Source organism: Notothenia rossii, assembly GCF_949606895.1.
Source record: "Notothenia rossii genome assembly, chromosome: 1".
NCBI lineage: Eukaryota > Metazoa > Chordata > Actinopteri > Perciformes > Nototheniidae > Notothenia > Notothenia rossii.
Window position 1 is genome coordinate 83,751,979 of NC_136912.1, and position 22,422 is coordinate 83,774,400.

General features: G+C 38.6%; 3 protein-coding genes across 6 annotated transcripts; all 3 read right to left on the reverse strand.

Annotated features, from left to right (window-relative positions):
• Positions 1-644: 644 nt before the first annotated feature.
• clcc1 (chloride channel CLIC-like 1) lies at positions 645-7,231 on the reverse strand. Of its 4 annotated transcripts, none has more exons than XM_079656935.1 (11): positions 6,775-7,231; positions 6,572-6,679; positions 5,452-5,562; positions 5,090-5,311; positions 4,633-4,773; positions 4,438-4,534; positions 4,015-4,112; positions 3,624-3,770; positions 2,966-3,544; positions 2,801-2,851; positions 645-1,741 (listed from the first exon to the last, which is right to left on the reverse strand). In XM_079656935.1, the coding sequence occupies exons 1-11, from the start codon at positions 6,904-6,906 to the stop codon at positions 1,643-1,645; spliced, it is 1,785 nt and encodes a 594-aa protein (XP_079513061.1). In that variant the 5' UTR covers positions 6,907-7,231; the 3' UTR covers positions 645-1,642. The 4 variants fall into 4 exon arrangements, with proteins under 4 accessions (XP_079513061.1, XP_079513060.1, XP_079513063.1 ...); XM_079656934.1 differs by having other exon boundaries at positions 645-1,744; XM_079656937.1 differs by lacking the exon at positions 2,801-2,851.
• A 779-nt stretch (positions 7,232-8,010) lies between these two features.
• ftsj3 (FtsJ RNA 2'-O-methyltransferase 3) lies at positions 8,011-17,979 on the reverse strand. The gene is made up of 20 exons (XM_079642837.1): positions 17,780-17,979; positions 17,511-17,616; positions 16,735-16,781; positions 16,203-16,282; positions 15,957-16,056; positions 15,648-15,842; positions 15,432-15,547; positions 15,199-15,303; positions 14,807-14,994; positions 14,504-14,695; positions 14,216-14,351; positions 13,470-13,657; positions 13,200-13,311; positions 12,982-13,063; positions 12,680-12,830; positions 12,461-12,570; positions 12,161-12,263; positions 9,049-9,232; positions 8,807-8,901; positions 8,011-8,688 (listed from the first exon to the last, which is right to left on the reverse strand). Exons 1-20 carry the CDS (start codon positions 17,844-17,846, stop codon positions 8,427-8,429), a joined length of 2,619 nt encoding a protein of 872 aa, XP_079498963.1. The 5' UTR covers positions 17,847-17,979; the 3' UTR covers positions 8,011-8,426.
• Positions 17,980-18,767: 788 nt separating this feature from the next.
• Positions 18,768-22,118, reverse strand: plaat1 (phospholipase A and acyltransferase 1). Its single transcript, XM_079640553.1, has 5 exons — positions 21,946-22,118; positions 21,057-21,106; positions 20,438-20,576; positions 19,436-19,704; positions 18,768-18,910 (listed from the first exon to the last, which is right to left on the reverse strand). Exons 2-5 carry the CDS (start codon positions 21,081-21,083, stop codon positions 18,809-18,811), a joined length of 537 nt encoding a protein of 178 aa, XP_079496679.1. The 5' UTR covers positions 21,084-21,106; positions 21,946-22,118; the 3' UTR covers positions 18,768-18,808.
• Between the last annotated feature and the right edge of the window lie 304 nt (positions 22,119-22,422).

A 22,422-nucleotide genomic window follows, 5' to 3' on the forward strand; every position in this document is an offset into this window, starting at 1 on the left:
AGCATTCTGGTGAGGAAAACCCAAACATTTTGTTGGTTTAGGGATAGTCATGTTTTAATATATTGAGTCTAAAAAATAATCTGTAATCTACGGAAGACAATTAAAGCCACATGATGTTGGGAGGTGACCAAAAGTGTACTAAAAAGTATCTCAGAATTTAGAGAAAAAACTGAACTCAACATTTTGTTTGACTTTTGGTCAAATCCAAAAATGTTTTTTTCTCATGTGGCCCTAGTCCTCATTCATAGGAATCAGCCTGTATCTACCAAGTGCTTTTAATTATGGCAAGCAACATCGCCCCTGGGTGCAAAAAAAGGGAGAAATACGAAGAAGCTAACATCAGTGTCCACAATGATACAGCCCTGTCCGCCATGTGAATACCCCGTTATGATCCAATCCTAGGTCATATCTACAAAAAAACAAACACATGGGGATTTGACATAAATACAAAAAATTCAAATTGCCAAACCTCTTCTTTCGGTTTTATTTTAGCTGAGTAACTCCACACTAGCAAAAGCAAAAATCGAACAATACTGTATTGCCTACCAATAATTACCCCTTAATGTAACAGTGTTGGAATTAAAAACCTGAGAGGAAACATTATTTATTTCTATAGGACTTCATTTTATTTAAAAAAAAAAAAATTCTTTGGCCATTTGGGGACAGTCACAATAAACTGCCCCCACAACATGGATATATGATCACCTTATAAAGTTAATGTTGAAAACATTTGAGCATAGTCAACACACATGTAGCCTCATTATCATTCATTTACAGTCGTGTTTGTGTCCAGCAAATTCTACAGTCTACAATGAAACGAGCAAATTAAATCTTTGAGCCTGAAAGCCTAAACAATCTGCTGAGAGAAAGACTGTATTGCTGCCCATTTTCTGTTGTGACAGTATACTTACCTGACTATTCAATTTTGTATTGATTAAATCATTTATATCAATGATTTTGTAATGTAGACTTTGGTTTAGGAATCTATGAAATTCATAATTACCACTTTTAGTAAATTAGCACTGCTGCCCATAACAATTGACTTCAACATTAACTTTTAAGCCCTCATAGAAAACATAAAAAAATCAGAAAAATATCATTTTGTAAAAACAGCACTCGGAAATCTTTTTCCTCCCTTATATGTTACAAAGTCTACATTTATATTTCAAGTGTGCATTGTAATAATCAAAAAACAGTCTGTGTTATCATTACAGTGAAACTAAGAAAACCTAGTTTGTAAGAACATGATTCCTAAAACTGAAACATCAGATCAAGTCAAAAATACTGACTTTCAACAAATCCGTTTCCCTGATAGCTGTTTAAGTCTAGCTGATGTGCAATTGATACAATGTTAAGCTCTTTCTTACTGAGGAAATACAGCAGAAGCAAAAATAAACCTGAAATAATTAACAGACTCATCAAACAACATTGGTATCTACACTCAGGGAAAGATACCTTCCTTTGGCTGCACGGTAGAAATATACAGCTAGTTGGCAATACTGGACTGGCTCCCTGATTGAACCTTTGAAATGTTGCGCATGCACATTTTAACAATGCCTGTACGTCGTAACTGTCCTTTGCATCACAGTCCAACAAAAAGCACCAAACACTGGAGACGCTAATCCTCCTGCTCAGAAGCTGCCTACTCCGCTCCTGTTGGAGACGTCTCCTGAACAGAAACTCCGACGGTTTCAACGTGCGAGACAGAGGGGGTCCTGTCCTCTGCTGGAGCCTGCAGGTCCTGCTGGGACGAGGTAAACATCAGAAATATATTAGACAAAAAAGTTAAATGATTAAATAAAGATGTGCAAATAACACATTCATAAAGCAAAGTATAATAGATTCAGCAATAATAGATTGAGCCCCTATACGTCTACTGAGTTAATAAAGCAACTGCCTCGTAAAGGAATTAAGCCTAATGCTGGCTTGAGTCCCTAAATATCTATACCAGAGGTTTTCAAACTGGGAGGTCGGTCTTTTTAAGGAATGCTGAATACTGATTTAACAGAGACTCAGTAAATAAAAAGGAAAAACATTATAATCAATCAATCAACCTTTATTTATATAGCCTAATATCACAATGTATCACAAAATGTGTCTTAGGGGGCTTCACAGTTTGTACAGAATACGTTCATAGATGCATTCGTTTTCCATGGATCATATAATATAGCCTTAATGTGTTGGATTAAGGAGGTAGGTCAGAGGCACAGTAGTTTTAATGACAGATTTTTTTTTGTGTACGTAATGTAGCCTGATGTTATTCCAAACAACAATATTAAGTTATCTTGGCTCACAGTATCAGAATTTGTAAACCCCTGGTCTAATCTGACTAAGATGTTACAAATGGCAATTAAACAATTATTAACTCAATGTACTTTTTGCAATGGAATTCCACTTCTTTATTGATAAGAAAAGATTAAATGATATATATCTATCAACTATACTCATTAGGAAAGAGAAAGTAGAATAATTATGGTCATACAGAGAATTATTATTTGGAAGCTAAACGAGAAGAAAATATTAATTTCTTCAGATTTTGGATGTCATCAAATGCATTTATCAGTAGGTCATGGTACTTTGGTTGAAATTGGTATTCCACTTCACTTAGTACATTATGTGTGTTAAATGTTAACAAACTTAAGAGATATGGTGTGGCAGCAGAAACCCAGGACATGAAAATACAGCTATACATTTTATCCAAAGGTTACTGGCTGAACACATTCACAATATGGATCTTAAAAACACAAACACATGGAAGTGAGGAATTAAAATATGAACTAGTTATGAAATACTTATTTACCAATTTATGTCGCCTGTGAATATTCACCATCCCATTTTTGCATGGGCAAAGCTGAAGCATTAAAAAATAAACAGGGTACTTTGAGAGTTAGAAAGCAGTATTTTTCCAAACTCAGACATTATTAATATTAATTTAATTTAGTTTTCAAGTAGTTAAACCACTCACCTGGACATCAGTCTGTGCACGCGGCCTTCCTTCTGGCTGAGAGCGAGCTGCCGCACTATCTTTGCTGAGTTGCTCTGGAGGAGGTACTTCTTTCCCTCTCAGAGGTTTAGATTTTGCTGGAGATTCAGCGGGTTTAGATTCTGTTTTGGTCGTGTTAGCAGCAGCACTGTCTCCTTCCATCTCTTGCGTCTCCGTCTGGTTTTCTGACCCAGCAGAGACAATCTGCTCCGGCTCACTCTGCGCAGTATCTGCCTCATCCTCGCTGTAGGGGGGGTCGGCTGCGTGAAGTGTTCCCACAACCTCTATGGCTCGCTCCTCCCTGGGTCTTTGGGGCCGCCTCTGACCAACCTGGTTCCCTCCACCATTAGCAGGAGCAGCTCGGAGCCTCAGGGCAGGTTGTGGTGCGTCCCCGCCCGCTAAGTAGTCCCCGCCTGCTAAGTAGTCCCCGCCCTCGATCTGCTGGATTCGAGGCTGCTGCTGTTGCTCCAGCTGTGGAGGAGGGGGATCCCTGCGAGGTCGGCGGAAAGGAGCAGCGATGCCATACTGGAAGGCTGCCTGCACGCTTCCATACATGCAAACCTGTAGATTCGATTAATATATATCAGTATAGAGAAATATTTATTTGATGAGGGTCAGTGTATCTATCAACACTCCTTACCACAATGGCAAGCACGATGGTGAGGAGAACTGGGATCTGCAGGGTAATCGGTAGATCTTTGAGGAGGGCAACAAGAAACTCACTGATACCCTGCCCGATGTGCTTCAGCGGCTCCGTGATCAAGGTCGTGACGGTAACTGCGATCGCCTAAACAGAGAGGAAAATGTCACTATTTCCACACCAATATAGATATTCAAAACCAATAGAAGAATCTTGATTGTCTTATAAATATGTTCCCATTTAACAGAGTAAAATGCTTTATATTCTTCCTCAATTATTGCCTTAAAACAAAATGTTGGCTCTTTTATGTTTTGATGTACATAGGTAACATTTATTGTCACAAGGTGTGTACTTAGACTGGAAACACATACATGGCATTACAGTGAAATACCTTGGTTGGAGGTACCAGCAGAATGGGGTTGACCAGAAGGACTTCATAGTATTTCTTACAGGGGTCATCTTGAAGAGTCAAGGTGCTTCTGAAGAACTCTGTAGAAAAACAATTGAAGACATTAGAGGCAGTTAGGAAATCAACTCAAATTCAATTCGGGGATTCAAGCTTCTTTCTTTAAATCTTGGTATCCATAGTATTAGAGTGCCTCCTGTCGACAAACATCTACCGTCAAACATCAGTTTAAAAGATAATCATTATTATCAAAATATTCCATTAATGGCCTCAATGGCTTTTAAATGTCAACGTTGTTAACGAACCGATACTGTTATAGAAGCATAGACACTATCATTATTTATTCTTCATGCTATTGCTGTGCAGTGGAAACCATGCATTTTCAAATATATTAACACTTGTAATCACCTTTCAAGCTGTCACTCCAGTCAAATTTCTTAATTCCAGTGCACTTTTCATAGTTCTCCATCTTCACTTGGTTTCTTTGGTGGTCAGCAAAGGCAATCTGAAAAAACAAATAAAAAAAACAGCAGTATTACAAACCTGCCAAAAGAAAGAACAGCGGCATTGAATGGCAGCTTAACACAAGCAATGGACCTTCACCTTGTACAGATAGAGCCAGTTCCAGACAATACTGACAAGGAAGCAGACAGCGAACAGCCGCCAGAACTGAACCAACCAGGACACCGTGGACCACAGCTGAGTGGATATGAGGGCCACCATCACCAGCACACAGAGGCCTATCTGGAATAAACAGAGAAAACAGAACACAATGCGAATAGTTACACAAGATTGGGAAAATATACTGAAAATATGCAACTAAAGCATTTTAAAAGTACTCACACATTAAGAATTTGCATTTTAAGGCTACATTAACCAGTTACTTTGCAACACATGATCCAATATCACATAAGACACAAGCAAAGAGTATTTAAGACTACACTTATTTTAAAGCCCTAATTCTGAACAGTGACTATTTTTTTATAATAATAATAATAATACATAATTTAAAGGATTTTCAACTCATAGACAAAGATTTCAGATGAATAAATGAGCTTACTTTTAATATTGTGTCAAGCTCCACGCCAAAGCTGTCTTCAAAATGCCACGTCCATGCCTCGTAGTCATGTGGTCTGAGATCGACCAGTATCTGACTGATGGCGTTGTCCAGAGCGCCGGTTCTCCAGCTGTCCTCGCCCTCCAGGAGAGCCTGAATCTCTGTCATGGCTTGGAAGGACATTCTGATTTTGGCATCATAAAAGACTTCTGCTGAGTCACTGGGCTAGGGAGGAACCGGGACAGGTAGCATTGTCAAACGAGGGCCACAAGATGATTGCAAAAAAAGCTTGGGTCAATTTAAGTTTGGCAAAGACCTATTTAAAGTCACATGACAAAGCGTTAACAGTTGAAAAGACCACCTACCAGACCAACTCTTAGTATTTCCTTCCGGAGTCTAGTGAGGAATCGTTTGAAAACTGGATTGCATGTAGGCTGCTGTGAGATTACCGATATTTTCTTCTTCAGTTCTTCAATCTGAATAAAAGCAAAGGACAACATTTATAAATCTCTACTTATCCATGAAGGAATCATTTCTCATTCCCATATGAAGGTTCAGATTGAAACTAAAGGACAATCAGCAAGGCAGGACTTTTTGTTTTCATGATAAATGGAATTAGTAAATTACGATTCAAAAAGAATAACCTATCTGTTCAGGCGGTACCGCAGCTTCAGGACACCAACCACCAGATAGTTTCATCCCACAAGCCATGAAACTAAGAAGATTTGTATTGTTGTTTTTTATATATGTTTTATGTCTTGTAAATTGCACTGTTGAGGAACCTGCGATCTAAGTTTTTCATACATTACATAATTACATCGTAGTTTTGTATATGTTCCGACAATAAACCTTGAATCTTAAAAACAGTTTTCAAAAGGCACAATAAGTAGGATTTGGTGGTTGTAGTTCGTAACCTACCTACTGTAGAACACAGTTTTTGGGGGTTTTCGAAATGAACGTCATTGTGCACTTCACAGCTCGAGTGATACCATTGCAAAATAGTCTCTATCTTATGTATGAGTCTATACAGTACATTGTTTTCAGAGAAATACTTTTTTTATGTTATATATGATTTATTTGTGACATTGTCAAACAAAGAAAGCATACATATATACATAGACCCTCACATACAATAAAGGGAGTAAAAGAGACCATTCTACCAGGGAAATACTTTAACTAAAGCAGAGTTAAATCAGTGAATTACTATAGGTAAAACCAAATAGTGTATAACTATTCTATGCTATCTCTAAAAACTATGTGAGAAAACGTACATTAATTAACTCATGAATACACACCAAATCTTAATCCAACATTATTTCCTTTTAAAACTTGTTTTCTTTGTTTTTCAGTTGCATTAACACAATGATTGTTTTATAAGTACTTATTTTTATTCAGACCTTATCTGCAGAAACACTGGTTGCCCTGGTGTAGCTGTAGATACTTAACAGAACTTTTAACACATGCTAACTCTCTCTGACCACCAACCTCTCTCTTCAGATCCACCACTTGTGTGTTGCACGACGTCAGCTCCTCCTGGTTGGAGTCCCGAGTAAACTCTCTCCTCTTGGTCGGTACATTTTCATAATTTGCAGGCTGCAAGGCATACACACACTCGAATATTAACTGTCACAATATCAACATAGCTTAATGGCCTTCAAGCCAGTGTTTAACAATAAACGTCAACCAACCTCTGCAGGCTGCCTCATCGTTTTTGTGCTTGAATCGTAGTTGAGCATATCAAACGGGTCTATCCAGTCGTTGTCCGCCTCCTGTGCCGAGCCAGACAGAAACAGGCTGACAACCAGGACAACGAGGAACATCCCGGCACTACGGGGGGTATCTGCTAACTATATATCTGACAGAATATCCAGAAAAACTTCCTGGAAAGTGAAAGCAAATGCAGGTGGCTTACTTTACCCCCTGTGCTCAAGCTAACCTGACTAAACAACGTTTCTTAGCTAATGGTGAAAAACCGCTTTGATAATTCAGAGCCAGCGACTCAAACTGAGCGAAGAAGATACTTTAATATTCGATAGCTATAATAAAACGATGTATATTTAATACTTTCTACTCGAACAACACCATAACAGCTAGGCATTACATCAACAAACTGCCAGCGCCGCTTTACGGTACAACCATCTGACGCAACTTACGTGCGTTGCAAAGGCTCGAGGGAAATGTAGTTTCAGAGAAAAGGGCGAACGAAAATGTTATATTCATCAAAAAGAATACTCATGTAGCCTAAGTGAGTAAGTGCACAAGTATAGTAAACAAAAATGAAGTCCTAATTAAATATATAAAAGTAGAGTTTCGGATGTGAAGAAAGGAGTAAGGAATAATTAAAAGCCTGTGTTTTATTACATTATTTTCATTTCAAATAGCACCATAGGCGTCATTTGCACTGGGGACGCTTTTTGAATTAGGCTTTGCCAGGACACAAAATCTCTCAAAACATGAAAACTCACAAAGATAATGAAGCAAGTGAAAGCATTAAAAGTGTTGTGCCTTTGTGTTGGTTTCTTTTTTAAAGCAGCAAAAATAACATATTTTCCCCCCATTTACAAAAACATTCGAATTGTTATTTACAAATGTTAACTCCATTATTTTCTCAAGTTGTATATACAAATGTTTTTTTTTTTAAAATAATGTATTTAATTCTTATTTTTATCTCTTTGTCTTTAGTAAAACTTTTTTTCAAGTTAGTTTTTATGATTGTTTTACGTAATTCTTTTTATTTCCTTATCATTTTAATTATTTTAATATTGGTTTTATTTTTCTGTAAAAGCCAGTCACACCAAAACTTGATCAGATACAGGAGTATTATGTATTTCAGATCGAAGGTGATTAAACTGCTTTAGTGTATAACCGATGTCTTTTGACTCATCCCGATTAAACAAAACCAGCGCGATGAAGAGAACCACAGATTTAAGGATTCAACAAAACGTTTATTGCAAAAATGTGTTTATAATATTTACATTAATAGCAACATTTATTGAGAATGATTATAATTCACTTGATTTTCTAACATTTACAGTTTAGCTGTTAATTTAAACCACTCTGTTCACAGAGTTTGAAAATCTACATCTTCAGAAAGATGTATACAGAACACCAGTACTTATGAACCCACAAAACATATCTTAAGGGATTTCAGGAAACTCAGCAAACAATGCTAAACACACACACATGAGAATGACCAAAACTCATTTTGGTCTCTGCACATGATATTGGATCCCAAACTGTGGCGGCAACTTAGCCATAAATGTTCACCTGCAACATGAGACGCAGGCAATGTGTAATAACTGGAAAGGCAATACACGGTTAGAGCGCTTTAGGTTCAGATTTATCTTCCTTTTCGCCCCTTACCACCCTTCATCCCTCCTCCCTTCGGGCCACCCTTTCCTTTGCCGCCTTTTCCTTTGCCTCCCTTGGCTCGTTGTTCCTTCCTCTGCATCCCCCGCATGTCTTTCTTCATGCGACCGTCCACCACTTTGAAAGCTCCCTTGACGCCGGCGGGCCGCCTCACCTTCTTGCCAGCTCCCTTTTTGCTGACAATGTATGTTAACTCTCTCTTCTCCTTCCCCATGCCTGCTTTCTTGTAGATACTAACAGAAGCAGAAAGAAAATACAACGTTTTTCAATTGATGCTATATTACAATTATCCAGTATGAAGCGATGTATATAGTTTCAAGGAGTCTCCTTCCGAGGTGCGGGCTGCCATACCTCTTTAGCTGAGCATTCTTCTCCCTCTCAGAGATGTCGATTGTGTTGCAGACTGCCTCTGCCTTCTTCTTAGTCTGATCCATCTTCTTCAGCATCTGGAAACATCAGAGAAACACAGAATCGTTTTAAATTTTAAGTAAATCAAAATAAATGTTTTGGGTAGTTTTGTTTGTCTTAAAACAGATCAAGCAGCTGAAATGGTTTCGAGCATGATCCTGTTTTATGTCTGATCATCTTCTTACCCTCCTCTTCTTCCTGGCCTTCGCCTCAGCAACTCGTTTGATGGGTCGGGCATCGATCTCCTTCCACTTCTGTTTGAACTCCTCCACCATCTCTCTGGTGACAGGAGTCGGCTTCTTCCTGTGTTTCTTTTCGTCAACCAGGAACCACTCCGGTACATCCCACTGCTGCTCGGAGCTAGCAAACCTGCAAGAACAAACAATCAGTTTGCTGTTTGGACATATTAAACATATATTCTGGGTTCAGAAACAGATACTGATGTGTGTAGTTAAATCATGTGGCATCTGGTAACAGATTTGACAGGACATTTTAATCCAATTATTTTCAAATAATACATCAGGCATATATGTGACCTGCTCCATCGAAATCAGTCGCATTGACCCGGAGGCACATTTTGAGTTGTATACACTGCTGGAAGGAGATTCCTAGCTTTCTAATGATATCAGGATTGTTTATGTACTCCAAATATTAAGCAAAATATGTCACATTATATAATGACTGTCACCGAGTCATCATTTTGAGAAAAAGGCCTTCAAAGTTTCCTCTTCTCTGGAATCCATCGATCTGATTGATTATCAGCAAATGATCAAAATACTACAGAGGGAAGATATTTTCGTTTGGATTACTGGTCTGGGAAAAGCTCGCGAGTGTGTGTGTGTGTGATCGTTTATACGTGTGTGTGTTTGTGTATTTTTACGTTTGTGTGTATTGCGTTTGTTTCCCGGGGAAAACCATCACGAGAAACACCGGCTGTTGTTATGCCTGCTGTGACGTCAAGTTACTCCGTTCTCCGCTTGTAATTATGCCGTTACAAGCTTCAAAGTTGTATTTATCATCTGAATTTGCCGAAACAAGTTTAATATTCTGAAAGCCGAGACTTTGTTTAATTGAAATCAGATGAAAACAAACTGTAACGGACCCTGCCGTGTTATCTATGATTACTCTACGCTTACATTCATAATTTCAGCCGGAGGGAGGGGGGGCGGCGCTGCGGAACAGCAGATTGCCAGTCATCTTCCCTTTACAAGCTTAAAGAATGTATTTATCGTGTGAGTTTGGAAATAAAAGTTGCATATTCTGAAAGCCAAGACTTTGTTTGTTTAAAACCGAACAAAACACCCAAACCCCGAAAAAATAGTTTTTTACGCAAATCCACGTTTATTTTTGAAATGAGCCGTTGCGACTTCCGACTGATTTCGATAGAGCGGGTCACATTATATTTCAGTCATTATATTTCCCTATTACTTTATTTGACACTCAACCCCTAAAGCACACCTTAGTGTTCGGCTTTGGCAACAGAGGTGTTGCTGATAGTATGATCTACATATTGTTGATTTGGATGTTTTTATTGGATGTGTTGACAATAAGAAAATATAGAATGTTTGCAGCCTTTTACTTTAAATAAATACTGTAAGTTTTGTGAGACAATTTAAACCAGTTGAGAAGTGAGAACATCATAAGACAACACATTCAAATCAAGGTTCCTGCAGGTTTCGCCAACTCAAATGTAAGACTTTTGAAGACCTTTTTAAGACCACTTTGAATAGAATTTAAGACCTATTTCACGGCAATAAAGTATGAAGCAAAATTGCTATGAAAGAAGAAATACGTCCCATAATTACTTACAAAGTAAATGTATTCATGTTCAACATAAGAACAATGACTGAATATAACAGCATAACAGTACACAGAACTGTGTTAGCGTGTTAGACAAAAAGTGTGTATGTGTGTGTCTGTCTGTGTGTGCTTGAGTGTGTGTGTGTGTGTTAGGGCTTTGCAATTAATCCTATTTTAAAAATTGCAATTACGATTTTGGCCTGCCACAATTACGAAAACATAATCGAAAAAAACGATTATTTTGCTTTGCTAGGTTGTGACACTGCCCTACAACATATTTGATCTAATTAAGTTTTAGTCTAATTTATTTATCATATTTCTATATGTTAAGTAGCTTGTGGAAGTGCGCTCCAAAATATTTGTTGATCTTGTTTATTGGTATTTATTATTTTGATATTATTTATTTAAATATATCATTTATTTAATTAATTTTTGTATTGGTTTTTCAGTTGAATTATACGTTCAGGGTAATCAACAGTTAAATATATACTGTTGAAATTATTATTTGTTTTAAAGTTCAATAAATGGATGTTTTCAAAGTCAATGAATAACCGTATTTAATAATCATGATATTAATTATTGACCAACATAATCGTGATTATTGCCATAATCGAGCAGCCCTAGTGTGTGTGTGTGTGTGTGTGTGTGTGTGTGTGTGTGTGTGTGTGTGTGTGTGTGTGTGTGTGTGTGTGTGTGTGTGTGTGTGTGTGTGTGTGTGTGTGTGTGTGTGTGTGTGTGTGTGTGTGTGTGTGTGTGTGTGAGAGACAAGAGCTATATTCAGAGCTCTGCTGCCTTGGCTACACTATTTCATCGTTGCTGTTGTATGATTGGTGTTTAGCCACGGTATTTAGCGTCAACAGCACCTCCGCTTTTAGGGTTGACGTAGACCCAAACGTCGCCCGGAGGTCCCCCGGGGTTGTTGCGGGAGCTGCTGCACTAGCTAACGCTCCATTAGCAAAACAAACACTAATTTATTTTGCAAAAGGTGCGGCGGTCTTCAAACACGTTCCCCTCCACTGGTTTCAACCAAGCACTAAATTAGATGTTTTCCAACCAAATACGGTTGAACTGACACTTCCCCATATTCATTTGTAAGTAGATTCGAAGATACATGAGTTTCTGACTGCCGCTAGCTGAAGCTTGGTTGCTAGGTTGCTAGCTGGGTGTTCTCCAATAAGGGGCCGGGGGAAACAAAGTTAGTGATTACTGGTTCCATGTTGATTTAATTCAATATAAATTGTTGGGGGGAACTGAAAGGCTATTACCGTACTGGTTACTTTGCAGCCCGGACATTTCCCCCAAAACACATTTAGACGCTATCGCAACACAGAAGTACCTTTCAAATCCCATCATTTTTAAGACCTTCCAAATCAAATTTAAGACCTTTCTTATTTTTTTGGTTATATTTAAGACCTTTTTAAGGCCTTACATTCAGATGATCAAATGTAAGACTTTTTAAGACCCCGTGGGAACCCTGTTAAATACACAGACACACACCTGTGGAAGGAGCCGTCCACCATGTCCCTGGCTCGCTTCTTGGATGTAGCGATCATAGAGCCCAGAGCCAGACCCTCTGCATCCAGGATCCTGTGTTTCTTACCTGAGGAGCACAGAAGCCAAAACTATTAACAAAGACAAGTTACACAAAACAAAAAGCTAAATACATTTTACTGGCTGCATTTTGAAAGTATTTTGAACATATAACCTGGTTTTCAGTTGATTTTCCCTGAGGTAGGATGTGTGTAGATTGGAAATGATCAGTTTAACACTTGCAACATAAATGCTCCTCATACTCACTTATGCTTTCTACAGGGACAACCTGGAAGTCCTCTTCATTGGCCTCAACTGACGTCCCAGCAGACGTCCCCCCAGCCCCTCTAGTGACCTGCTTCATCTTGTTGATCTCCCTGAAAACAAGCAGCAAAATATTCATTTAACTATTTGTATATTTGTCAATAGTATGAATGTAACTGGATTTGGAACAGAAAACAGCATAAACAGAAAATTAGGTTTTACTTTTCATCATCACTGCTGTCATCTGAGTCGCTGTCAGTGTCGTTTTCAGCTTCTTTTGAAGGTCCCGCCTCCTCCTCCGCCTCCTCCTCCTCTGGCGTAGCAGTCTTCTCTTCCTCTGCAACATTTTCCTCTTCAGCTTTCCTCTTTTTGCCTTTTCCAAAAGAAGATCCATAATGGTTATTATACTGCCTGTACCAGATTTATAGAGCTACATTTTGTTTTACTGAGTCATGAAAGTACGTTGTAGAAAAAACGACTTTTGATGAACAAATCATTTCATGAGAAACAGAGGAGACTCTTACTTGTTTTTTTCTTCTGAAGCCACTCAGTCTGTCGGAGCTCGCTTTCGGCGTCTCCTTCCAGGTTAATCTCAGAGAATATGCCCTACAGTGCAAAAAGATGGAAGGGTCACAGGTCACACAATAATCCACTTATTTGCAGATCAGTAATGATGTGAACAAATAGGCAGCTGAGAAATCATTTTATAACATGAACATTGTGAATATATGAAATGACAAACCTTGCTGAACCACAGGTTGGTTTCTCGCTCCTTCTTCTCATCCTTTCCCTCCAGTTCAACCAGCAAGGCACTATCCTGCCCTTCTACCTCCTTTTCTTCATCAAACTTTACTCTGGAAACAGACACAAACAGGCTAAAGTAAAGAACTATTTTTAAAGAAATAATGACATGGTTTTTTTCTGTGAAAGTAGCACAATATTATCGATACATGACCGGAAAAACATTTATAATAGTGGTCTGTCTTGGTTCATGCGATATGACTTTACTTACTTCTTCTTCTTTGGTGCCAGCTCTCTCTGCTTCTGCTCCACCTCTTCCATGTCCTCATCATCTAAGTCAGAGGCGAGGGAAATCTCATCTGCCTCGTCACCCTCTATATCAGACAGGTGGAGGTCGTCGTCTTCATCTCCCAGGGTGTCCGCCAGCTGCATGTCCCCTTTGGATATATCTGCCAGGGTCTGATGGAGAGACGTGAATGGCAAAGGAATTAGCTTTTTTGAGTCTTCCCCCCCACCAAACACTTTGGAAGGAGACGTTAGAGATGGGACAACAGTATCTGCAGCAAAACTAAAGACTGTGCTTCCACAGGATGCATTTCAGAAGCGGCTCCACATAAAACTACACGGCATGTCTATTTTTGGCAGAGTGTTGCACATATTAGATCAAGCCGAGAAATATTGCGATGCAAAAATTGGCCGTGCTATGAAGCTCCCTTGGAGACGCACAGGCCCCTCACATTTGAAGATCAAAGTCTAAAGACATTGAGTGTAGTCGCAGAATAGGTTTTTTTGTTAAATGTCCAGTGTACTCGGTAACGGTGCTGTAGCAAGTTTATACAAGTGTGTGTGTGTGTATGTGTATGTGTATGTGTATGTGTGTGTGTGTGTGTGTGTGTGTGTGTGTGTGTGTGTGTGTGTGTATGTGTGTGTGTGTGTGTGTGTGTGTGTGTGTGTGTGTGTGTGTGTGTGTGTGTGTATGTGTGTGTGTGTGTGTGTGTGTGTGTGTCTTATATTCACCTTTTGCTTCTTGATGGTGCTGATGGAGAACATGGAAAAGTCGTGGGAATCTGCGATGGAGACGCCGGGCAGGTCCATCTTCAGCTCCACCCTCTCCCTCAGCTTCCTCCGCTCCTTCAGCAGCTTCCTCTTCTTACTGATGAAGCATAAGAGTAAGAAAATCTCAGATTTCTAAACAGAATGTTCCAAATGTAATTAGCTTTCAGTGAAACTGAATCAAAAAATGAATTTCTATTCAATTATATCCAGAGTAAAAATAAAAATGTTGTTTTTCAAAACGTGTTGTACCGTTTGAGCTCAGCCACCTCCTCAGCTTTCATTTCTGCCAGTTTAGTCTCCATTTCTTCCTCATCTTCCTCTTCCTCCTCATCCTCATCGTCCTCAGCCTCCTTCTCCTCGGGTTGCTTCTTCTTCTCTTTCTTCTTCTTCTGTTTCTCTTCTACTTCATCAAAATCGGGTTTTTCTTCATCAGAACTTAGGCTAAAAAAACAGCAAAAAGGATGGTGTTTTTATATATATGCAATAACACAGTCTGGTGAAGACATGAGAATATTTCTGCAGCTTTTTGTAAATACGCTGTAAAGACTTTACTTTATATCCGGGTCAAGCGGTTTGGAATCTCCCTTCAGTTTTTTGGCCAGATATTTCCTCAGTGTGGTCCTCCAGGTAAGCAGCAGGCGGAGCTCTTTGCGTCCTAAAACTTTGATGTCACGCAGACACTCTTTTATCTCAATACTCGTGGACGGGTGAGACTCCAGGTCTGGGTTTTCAAAGGTGATCTGAGAGGAGAAGACAGAATGTGAACTGAAATTCCTGAGAGCTTTTTCTTAACGTAGTCAGTCATTTTATTATTATTGCATTTTAGACTGTCATTTCAAATAGTCCAGTACAGGATCATTTATAACTTTTGCTTTTTGAAATGTATTTTCAACAGGATTTTCTGTGAAATGGCCGAACATGTTAAATTATAGTAGTTTACTCACCTCATTGGCTTTGCTTAGGAAGTCTATGGCGTTATCGGCTTTCAGGAAGTTTGTCACTGTGAAAGTGTGGTAGAGTGTCAGATCACCATCTTCGTATCCCTCCGCCTGGAACAAAATCAAATATTATCATATAAAAAAAAATAGCAAATAATGTTTAAACACTGATTAAACTTGGATTGAAATGATATATCAATGTTTATGTGATATTCCTATGTCTTGTTGAGTGTACATACCTTTGCCTTCTTGACAGGAATCAGATCCCTGACAGTTTTGGCCTGCTCCTCCACCTCTTTGAACGCATGTTTGGGGTCAAAAAACCTGGCGTCAATTTTGTCCGGGGCAAGATAACCTGTTAAGAAAAGACAATGTTTAGTTCAGGTGAAATCTACAAAAGTGGCTAAGAAATAAGCGTCTGACAAGCTTTTTTCTGTCAGTCAGCTGCCACTGACCCTGACAGATGACAAAGATCTCAGCGGACTCGTTCCTGGACGCCTGCGGCTTGGTGGCCTGAACCTTCTTGAAGAACTGCTGGAAGATCCAGAGCAGCGGCTGGTAGTCTTTGGAGCGGAAGACCTTGGTGACGAAGGTGCCACCTTTGGTCAGAAACTCACAGGCCAACTTCATGGCCATGAGGGTCAAATGAGCTGCAGGTGAAGCGGAGAACAAAGTGAGATAATGGGACATTTAAGTTTGAAAGTGATCCTTTACTCTTCACCGGTATACCATTGGGCAAACTTTTACTTTTTGGTGGCACATACCCTGTGTGAAGGCATCATGTTGCCAGTTGGCGCCCACATTCGGGGCGCCGTCATTCAGCACAACGTCGACCTTCCAAGTCTGCAGTTCCTTTTTGATAGCCTGTATATGGGACAGAAAGTATTGCACTCAATACATCAATGTTGTGTCTCCAGTATCTTGTATTTTGACAGGAGTTTTAAATTGTTTATTTAGTGTTTATCAGTGTTAGCAGCCTGCACACTGATGTTAGTCTGCAGCTGCCTCACCTGTCTGCATTTGTCAGTGGTGATGTCTTCCTGCAGTGTAACAACGTTGGGGATGGACTTAATGGGCACCAGGTCCACACCTGAGAGGAAAAGAACAACACATTTTATTACTTTTATCTCATAATTTCCATATACAATACCAATTAATTAGATTAAAAACAGACATCAAAAAAGCCAGCCCAAGACAGAATCATTTATTAGGGCTTCATAAAATGTATACATTTTTAAATGTCAAGTGTCTATTGAGCTTTTAAAATGACCTTTTAATGTTTGTTGTCAAATATTAGGACGTACTCTCGATAAATATATATAAACCAACATTTGAATAAAATCGAATAAAGTCTAATTTTAAAAATATAATAATATAAATATTATTGGTGTAGCCTAATTTTATTCTATAACTGTATATAATTAATGGAATAACCTAAATGAATAGAGACATGCAAAAAGAAAGTTCATGAATGTCAGCATTTTCAATAATTCGGTACAGCCCTACAAATTATAAATCAGAAAATGGTGACATAATACTCACCAATAATGATACTTGATATAGGCATAAACTTTGACGCCACCTGCAACCTGCAAGAAGAATACACTCACAATCATGAGTTTTACAAACAATAATCCACAAAAAACATTTCACTAATCTCTCACACTAGGCCGAGCGTACACTACATAGCACCTTATTATTATTATTATTATTAATGATTGGCACATGGTTAACGTCTCTCCAAAGATAATTAAATACTGAATTAAAACGTTATTGTTGTTTGAGGAGCATATTTTTGCTGTCAGGAAGAAACCGTATATAGGGTGGATCAAATTCATAAAGAAAGAAAAACGTCTGTACAATTTTTGTAATAAATTTTAGCACGTTCAAATGCTTTAAGGCTGACACTCTACAAAGTCTGCAGACTCAAGACATAGTACAGATGTATAGGTCTACCTTTATTTCCCCCCCCAAACGGAGAATTGATCAACAATCAATAATGGAAAAATATACATTGATAATATTGGACTGATAAGCTGAACTGATAGTGGTATTAGGTTATAATAATTAAATATTGTCAATACTTATTTTCTCCCCCATTTTGGCCTGGGAAAACCTGATTAAGGGTTAAACTACCAAGTTGAATATGAAATTAAATAGAAAGACTTTATGTATGACAGGACACGATTTGCTGTCCCACAATGCTGTTTAATGTGTGTCCCTTTGTATCTCTAGTTTGGGGACCATTGCTTTAAACCCTGGACATGTTAGTAGAATAATATATTTTGTTCCATCTCTGATAGTGTTGACAGGCTCACCATCCTCCAGGAGCAGCACACAGGTCCACCACAGCTCTGGCTTTCTGAAGAAACTGGAATTTACGGTTGAGCTGAATTAGCTTGAAAGAAGATCGAGAGCGGTAACCTGAAAAAGACCAAACCAAATGTTATCAGAGAGCTGGCACTATTACAATATAATCCAGCGTACACTCTTCTTAGTGTTAGCAAGTTAGCTAGCACTCATGCTAATATCTACTTCAATGCTTACAGTCTAAAACGTGCTATATTTTCTAACAGTGGAAATGTACCTGTTTCTTTTGCCAGATGGTAAAATTTATCCTTTCGGGTTTTTCCGACTTTGAGTTTCTTCCCCATGTTTGTTGCAGTGTGTTTAACACTATTACTCTAACACAAAAATACCACAGTAAAAGCACTCAAACGTCCATGAAAACAACACGTGCGGAGTTCTCGGCGCAGAGAATCCACGTCACACCGATGATCGTATTTCTTCTTCTATTGATTTGTTTCAGGATGATTGCAGGACGTGGGCGCCACCTGCTGTCTACACTGCAAAATGCAAGAACCTTTTTCTTTGGACCATGGTTTGGACATGTGCTAAAGAGGAAATTCATAGTTTGATATGGACAGATAAAACATGAACTGATAACAAATATCCTTCATTGTTGATAATTATTTATATATATTCACTGTTTTGCATATTTCGTTTAACTTCTACTGCTGATATGTATAGCTTTATTTTTGTTTGGTTATTTGTTTTTTGTTTTCTTTTAGGTGCAATGTCTTATCTACATGCTGTGACATAACATTTTCCCAAATTGGGATCAATAAAGTGTATCTTATCTTTATCTTATCATATTTATGATTACATTTAGTCAAAATATAAATACAGAGGAAACAGACATTGTAAAAACAAAACAAAAATGTATCAGAAGAAGAAGATAAGAAGAAGAAGACCCTTGATTAATCCCCAAGGGGAATTTCAGTTCACCTTTGTATTATATTTACAGTCTATAGCTGCAACATAAACTCAGATAAGGGTTCTGGAAACTTGGTCTGCACGACCAGAACCAACTAAAGTTTAATGTATAAAATCAGGTGTAGTGCTGTAATTTCACACCCTGACCAAGCATCTGAGTTGTTAATATCTGACCAACAAACACAGTTGAAACCCTACAATGTAAACTCTACAAGGCCACTTTCTGAACAAATAACCCAATAATTTGCATTTTCATTCTTTATATATTTATTTCATTTATTTGTGTATCACAGCCGCATGAATGTTGGGAGGCAACACCCTTCAGTGAAGATCACAGCTGTCAGAAAGGCCTGTTTCTGGATCGTGTGTTGATCAGTCCCAGGACAGAGAAGGCGCTGGCTGCTGCCGTCACCAAACTGATGGCCCCAATGGCCCGCGTAGCCTGAGGAGACAAAGAGGACAAGAGGAGGTGGACTGTGATCTTCAATATATTGAAGAACAAGAATGTTTATAATGTTCAATATGTTACACAGTCTGTAACACAGAATAAACAGCAGATTTATTTTGAGAATGAAGTGCTTTGATCATTTTCACACATAAAAATCAAATAACAAACCTTCAACCCTCTGCCTAAATTAAACTTGTTCAGATAGGCCCAATTTTTGTATTTAGGAGCATTGATTTAGCGTTGCCAAATCTATGGGTAGAATTAAAAAGGGCTAGAGCTTATTTCATATACAAAGTAAAATAGTTTCCCCTTTATATGTCACAATCTGCAAAGATTAGTAGATGTTTATGGTGAGGATTACTTTAAAGAAATGTCCCTTATTCTCTTCTAAAAAGTGTAATTCACACTTAAAACTATGGCTGTGGTGACATGCCATCGGTCACTGTGGTCTGCCGAGTGGAAGGTTAGTATTTTGCCCTGATGACGCATGAGACAAAGACAAAATAAACAGTGAGAGACCTGCTCGGACACCCCCTCCCCGTAGCGCAGAAGGGTCACAAAGTGCTCGCAGTTGCTCCCCAGCAGGTCGTAAGACACTTCCTGGCCAATGAGGACTTGTGCTCGCTGAATGATCTCAGAGACGGGCAGGGGTGTGTGGTTGTGGTCGTACTTGTTGTTTACACGGTACGAGTCACTACCCACCACCTCCTTCAGCAGCTGCATGCGCACCACTGCCTTCCTGCTGAAGACGGACTTCACACTGGACATGGCAGCTGCCTGGTTCTCGTCTAGAGAGGAAAAGGATAGCATCAGTGTGATAACAAGATTTTAGACATAACAAGTATTACCAAAAGTGAACATTGTAGTATCCGGAATATTGCAGGTATTGACAAAATATAGACTAACAGTTGAAGTGGGGTTGCACAACAAACAGACCCGAAAGTCCAAAGGCCAGGATCCAAAATGGGACGGAAACAACATAATTTCATCAAACTTGAACCAGTCTTAAAGACTTTAGTGGCTCCTACATAAGAGAAAGATACCAATAACCTTGAAATGGAGCAAAGACTTGACAAAGATTTACAAAACAAGCCATAAGTCCTATGAGATAAGATAAGATATTATTTAATTGATCCTTGGTCCTTACAGTACTTACATTTTATCTTCCTCAACTGTGGTTATCTATGCACCATACAGTATACAACAAGGCAACATGCTCAGACGTGTAAACCTACTTGGTTATAAACCTGTTTCTGATTCTGACTATGATGGTGAATTTAAAAAAAGCTACCCAATGTGCAGAATTGGTACTTTTACTTTTGCTAACATTTTGAATATAAGACTTTTACTTTACAGAGTATTTCTCCACATTTTGAATATAAGACTTTCCCTTTACAGAGTATTTACACAAGTTTCAATGGGCTTTAAACCAAACCACAAAGGTGAAAAGAGTATTTAGACTTTTCCACCTAAGTAAAAGTCACAACACAGAACTCAGCACTCATCTCATGTCCTACTGACCGACGGGAGTCAGGTTGATGATGTAACCGTCTCCCAGGTAGAGAGCCCAGTGCTGATAGGCTGGTCTGAAGATCTCAATGAGGTCACCGGGCTGAGGGTCACTGGAGGGGTCAGGAAGGTCAGGGTCATTAGAGGCCATCTGCACACAGAAGGAGAGACACAACACATATAGATATAGCTATTTCACATATTATTAACTTTCTTGAAAGATAAGCACAGTGTGTCTGTTGAAAGAAAATAATACGGTTATAAAATAAGGAGGTTTAGAAGAAGGAGCAATTGGCATTTGTGAATTATTAAAAGTTAAAAGATTATAAAAGATTTCCCATTTTAATCATAATCATCTATTGCAGTAGGACAGAGCATATAAACAATTATTTAAATGAACATTTATCTTCTTTCCAATCAGGCCTTTGCTACCCCAACAGTAACTATTTGTTAAAATGATAAACATCTTAAAACATATGGAAAGATTTAGCTGTAAATAGACTCTTGAAATGACTTGGATGTTTCTCCTGTTGGAGCATGTGCATTCATGGTTAATTATCACATATTCGGTCAGCATAATAACAACCACTGGCATATTTCAGGTCACACTAACAGCCTTCAGTAAACTTACAGTTGTGTTTTGTTGTTGTTTATCCATCCCACATCATGCTTCCACAATTTCTGAAAAGAGAAGAAAAGAAAAATAGGAGAGACATACAACAAAACACACCAATAGATAACTGAAAGTGAATCGGACAACTAAGAAATTATATTTGTGTTTTTTTATTTTCTGCCTGAGTTTGTGTTAAGACTGGAGTTAAAAGGTAAAATACATTCCCAGGGAAAGAGAATGCTAGATAGGATGGTACAATGTAAAGAAGCTCCCATACATTCACACACAGACAATACACACATAAGCTCTTGTGTCACCTGTGCGGCCACAATAGCATCAACACAATGAGGAAGCTGACAGAAGAATAGTTTGAGCCCAGGTTATTTCACATAGAAGTACTTATCCATAACACATTTACGTTTCCTATCACTTTCTCAATGTTTCATAGTTTCACTGCCTTGGATCACCTGATATGACTATTAACATTTTTTTGTAATTCCACATAGAGAAGAGTTTAGTTTGGATCAAAACTAAACATTGATGGGATGAAATCTATATCCACCCAGGAGAGCAATTAGTACATGCATCTCATCATTAATGTATGATGTGTAGCCATGCTGAGAAAAAGTCTCATATTATTTTACCAAACCAAAACTCTCAAATGAAAATGTAAAGTTGAACTCTGTATGGAGATTATAACTTTTTTTGTTGTAACACATATGCCGTAATGCTCTGAAAACATTTGTTGTTACCATAAATAAAACACATTTTGTAGAAAAAGAATACAAAATACAAAAATACATTTAAAGTTGCTTGTTGTATTGATATGGCATAGGGATTTTACTGAATGTATGTGAGAGGCTCAAACAGTCAACACAGAGCAAATGCAAAGAGGATTAATACTTACTCAAACACCAGCAGCTTTTTCTTCCTCACCATTTTAGTTCTCCATCATAAATCTGCACATAACCATAAAAAATACAGAAAAGAAAAAGAAGAACGGAAAGAGATCGATTCCAAGTTTTGTAGTGATAAAAGATTGCCAATTATCCCAAAGCCAAACCAGATGCTGGAGGTCCTGTTAGAGGTATTTCAGTATCTGACTGATGACAGTTCGCCACAGTCGCTAAGGTTACACACATGAACAAACACTCACACGCACGCACGCACGCACGCACGCACGCACGCACGCACGCACGCACGCACGCACACACACACACACACACACACACACAAACACGCACACGTTTCCTCCCTGCCATTGTCCCTTTCAGCAACAGCCACACTGCTCTTCGGAATAAGAGTTATTGTGGGCTTAACAAATTATTTATTTAATTTAAATGCTGTCTGCTCTCTGCTTTTAATGTGTCTATTGTGTTTTTCA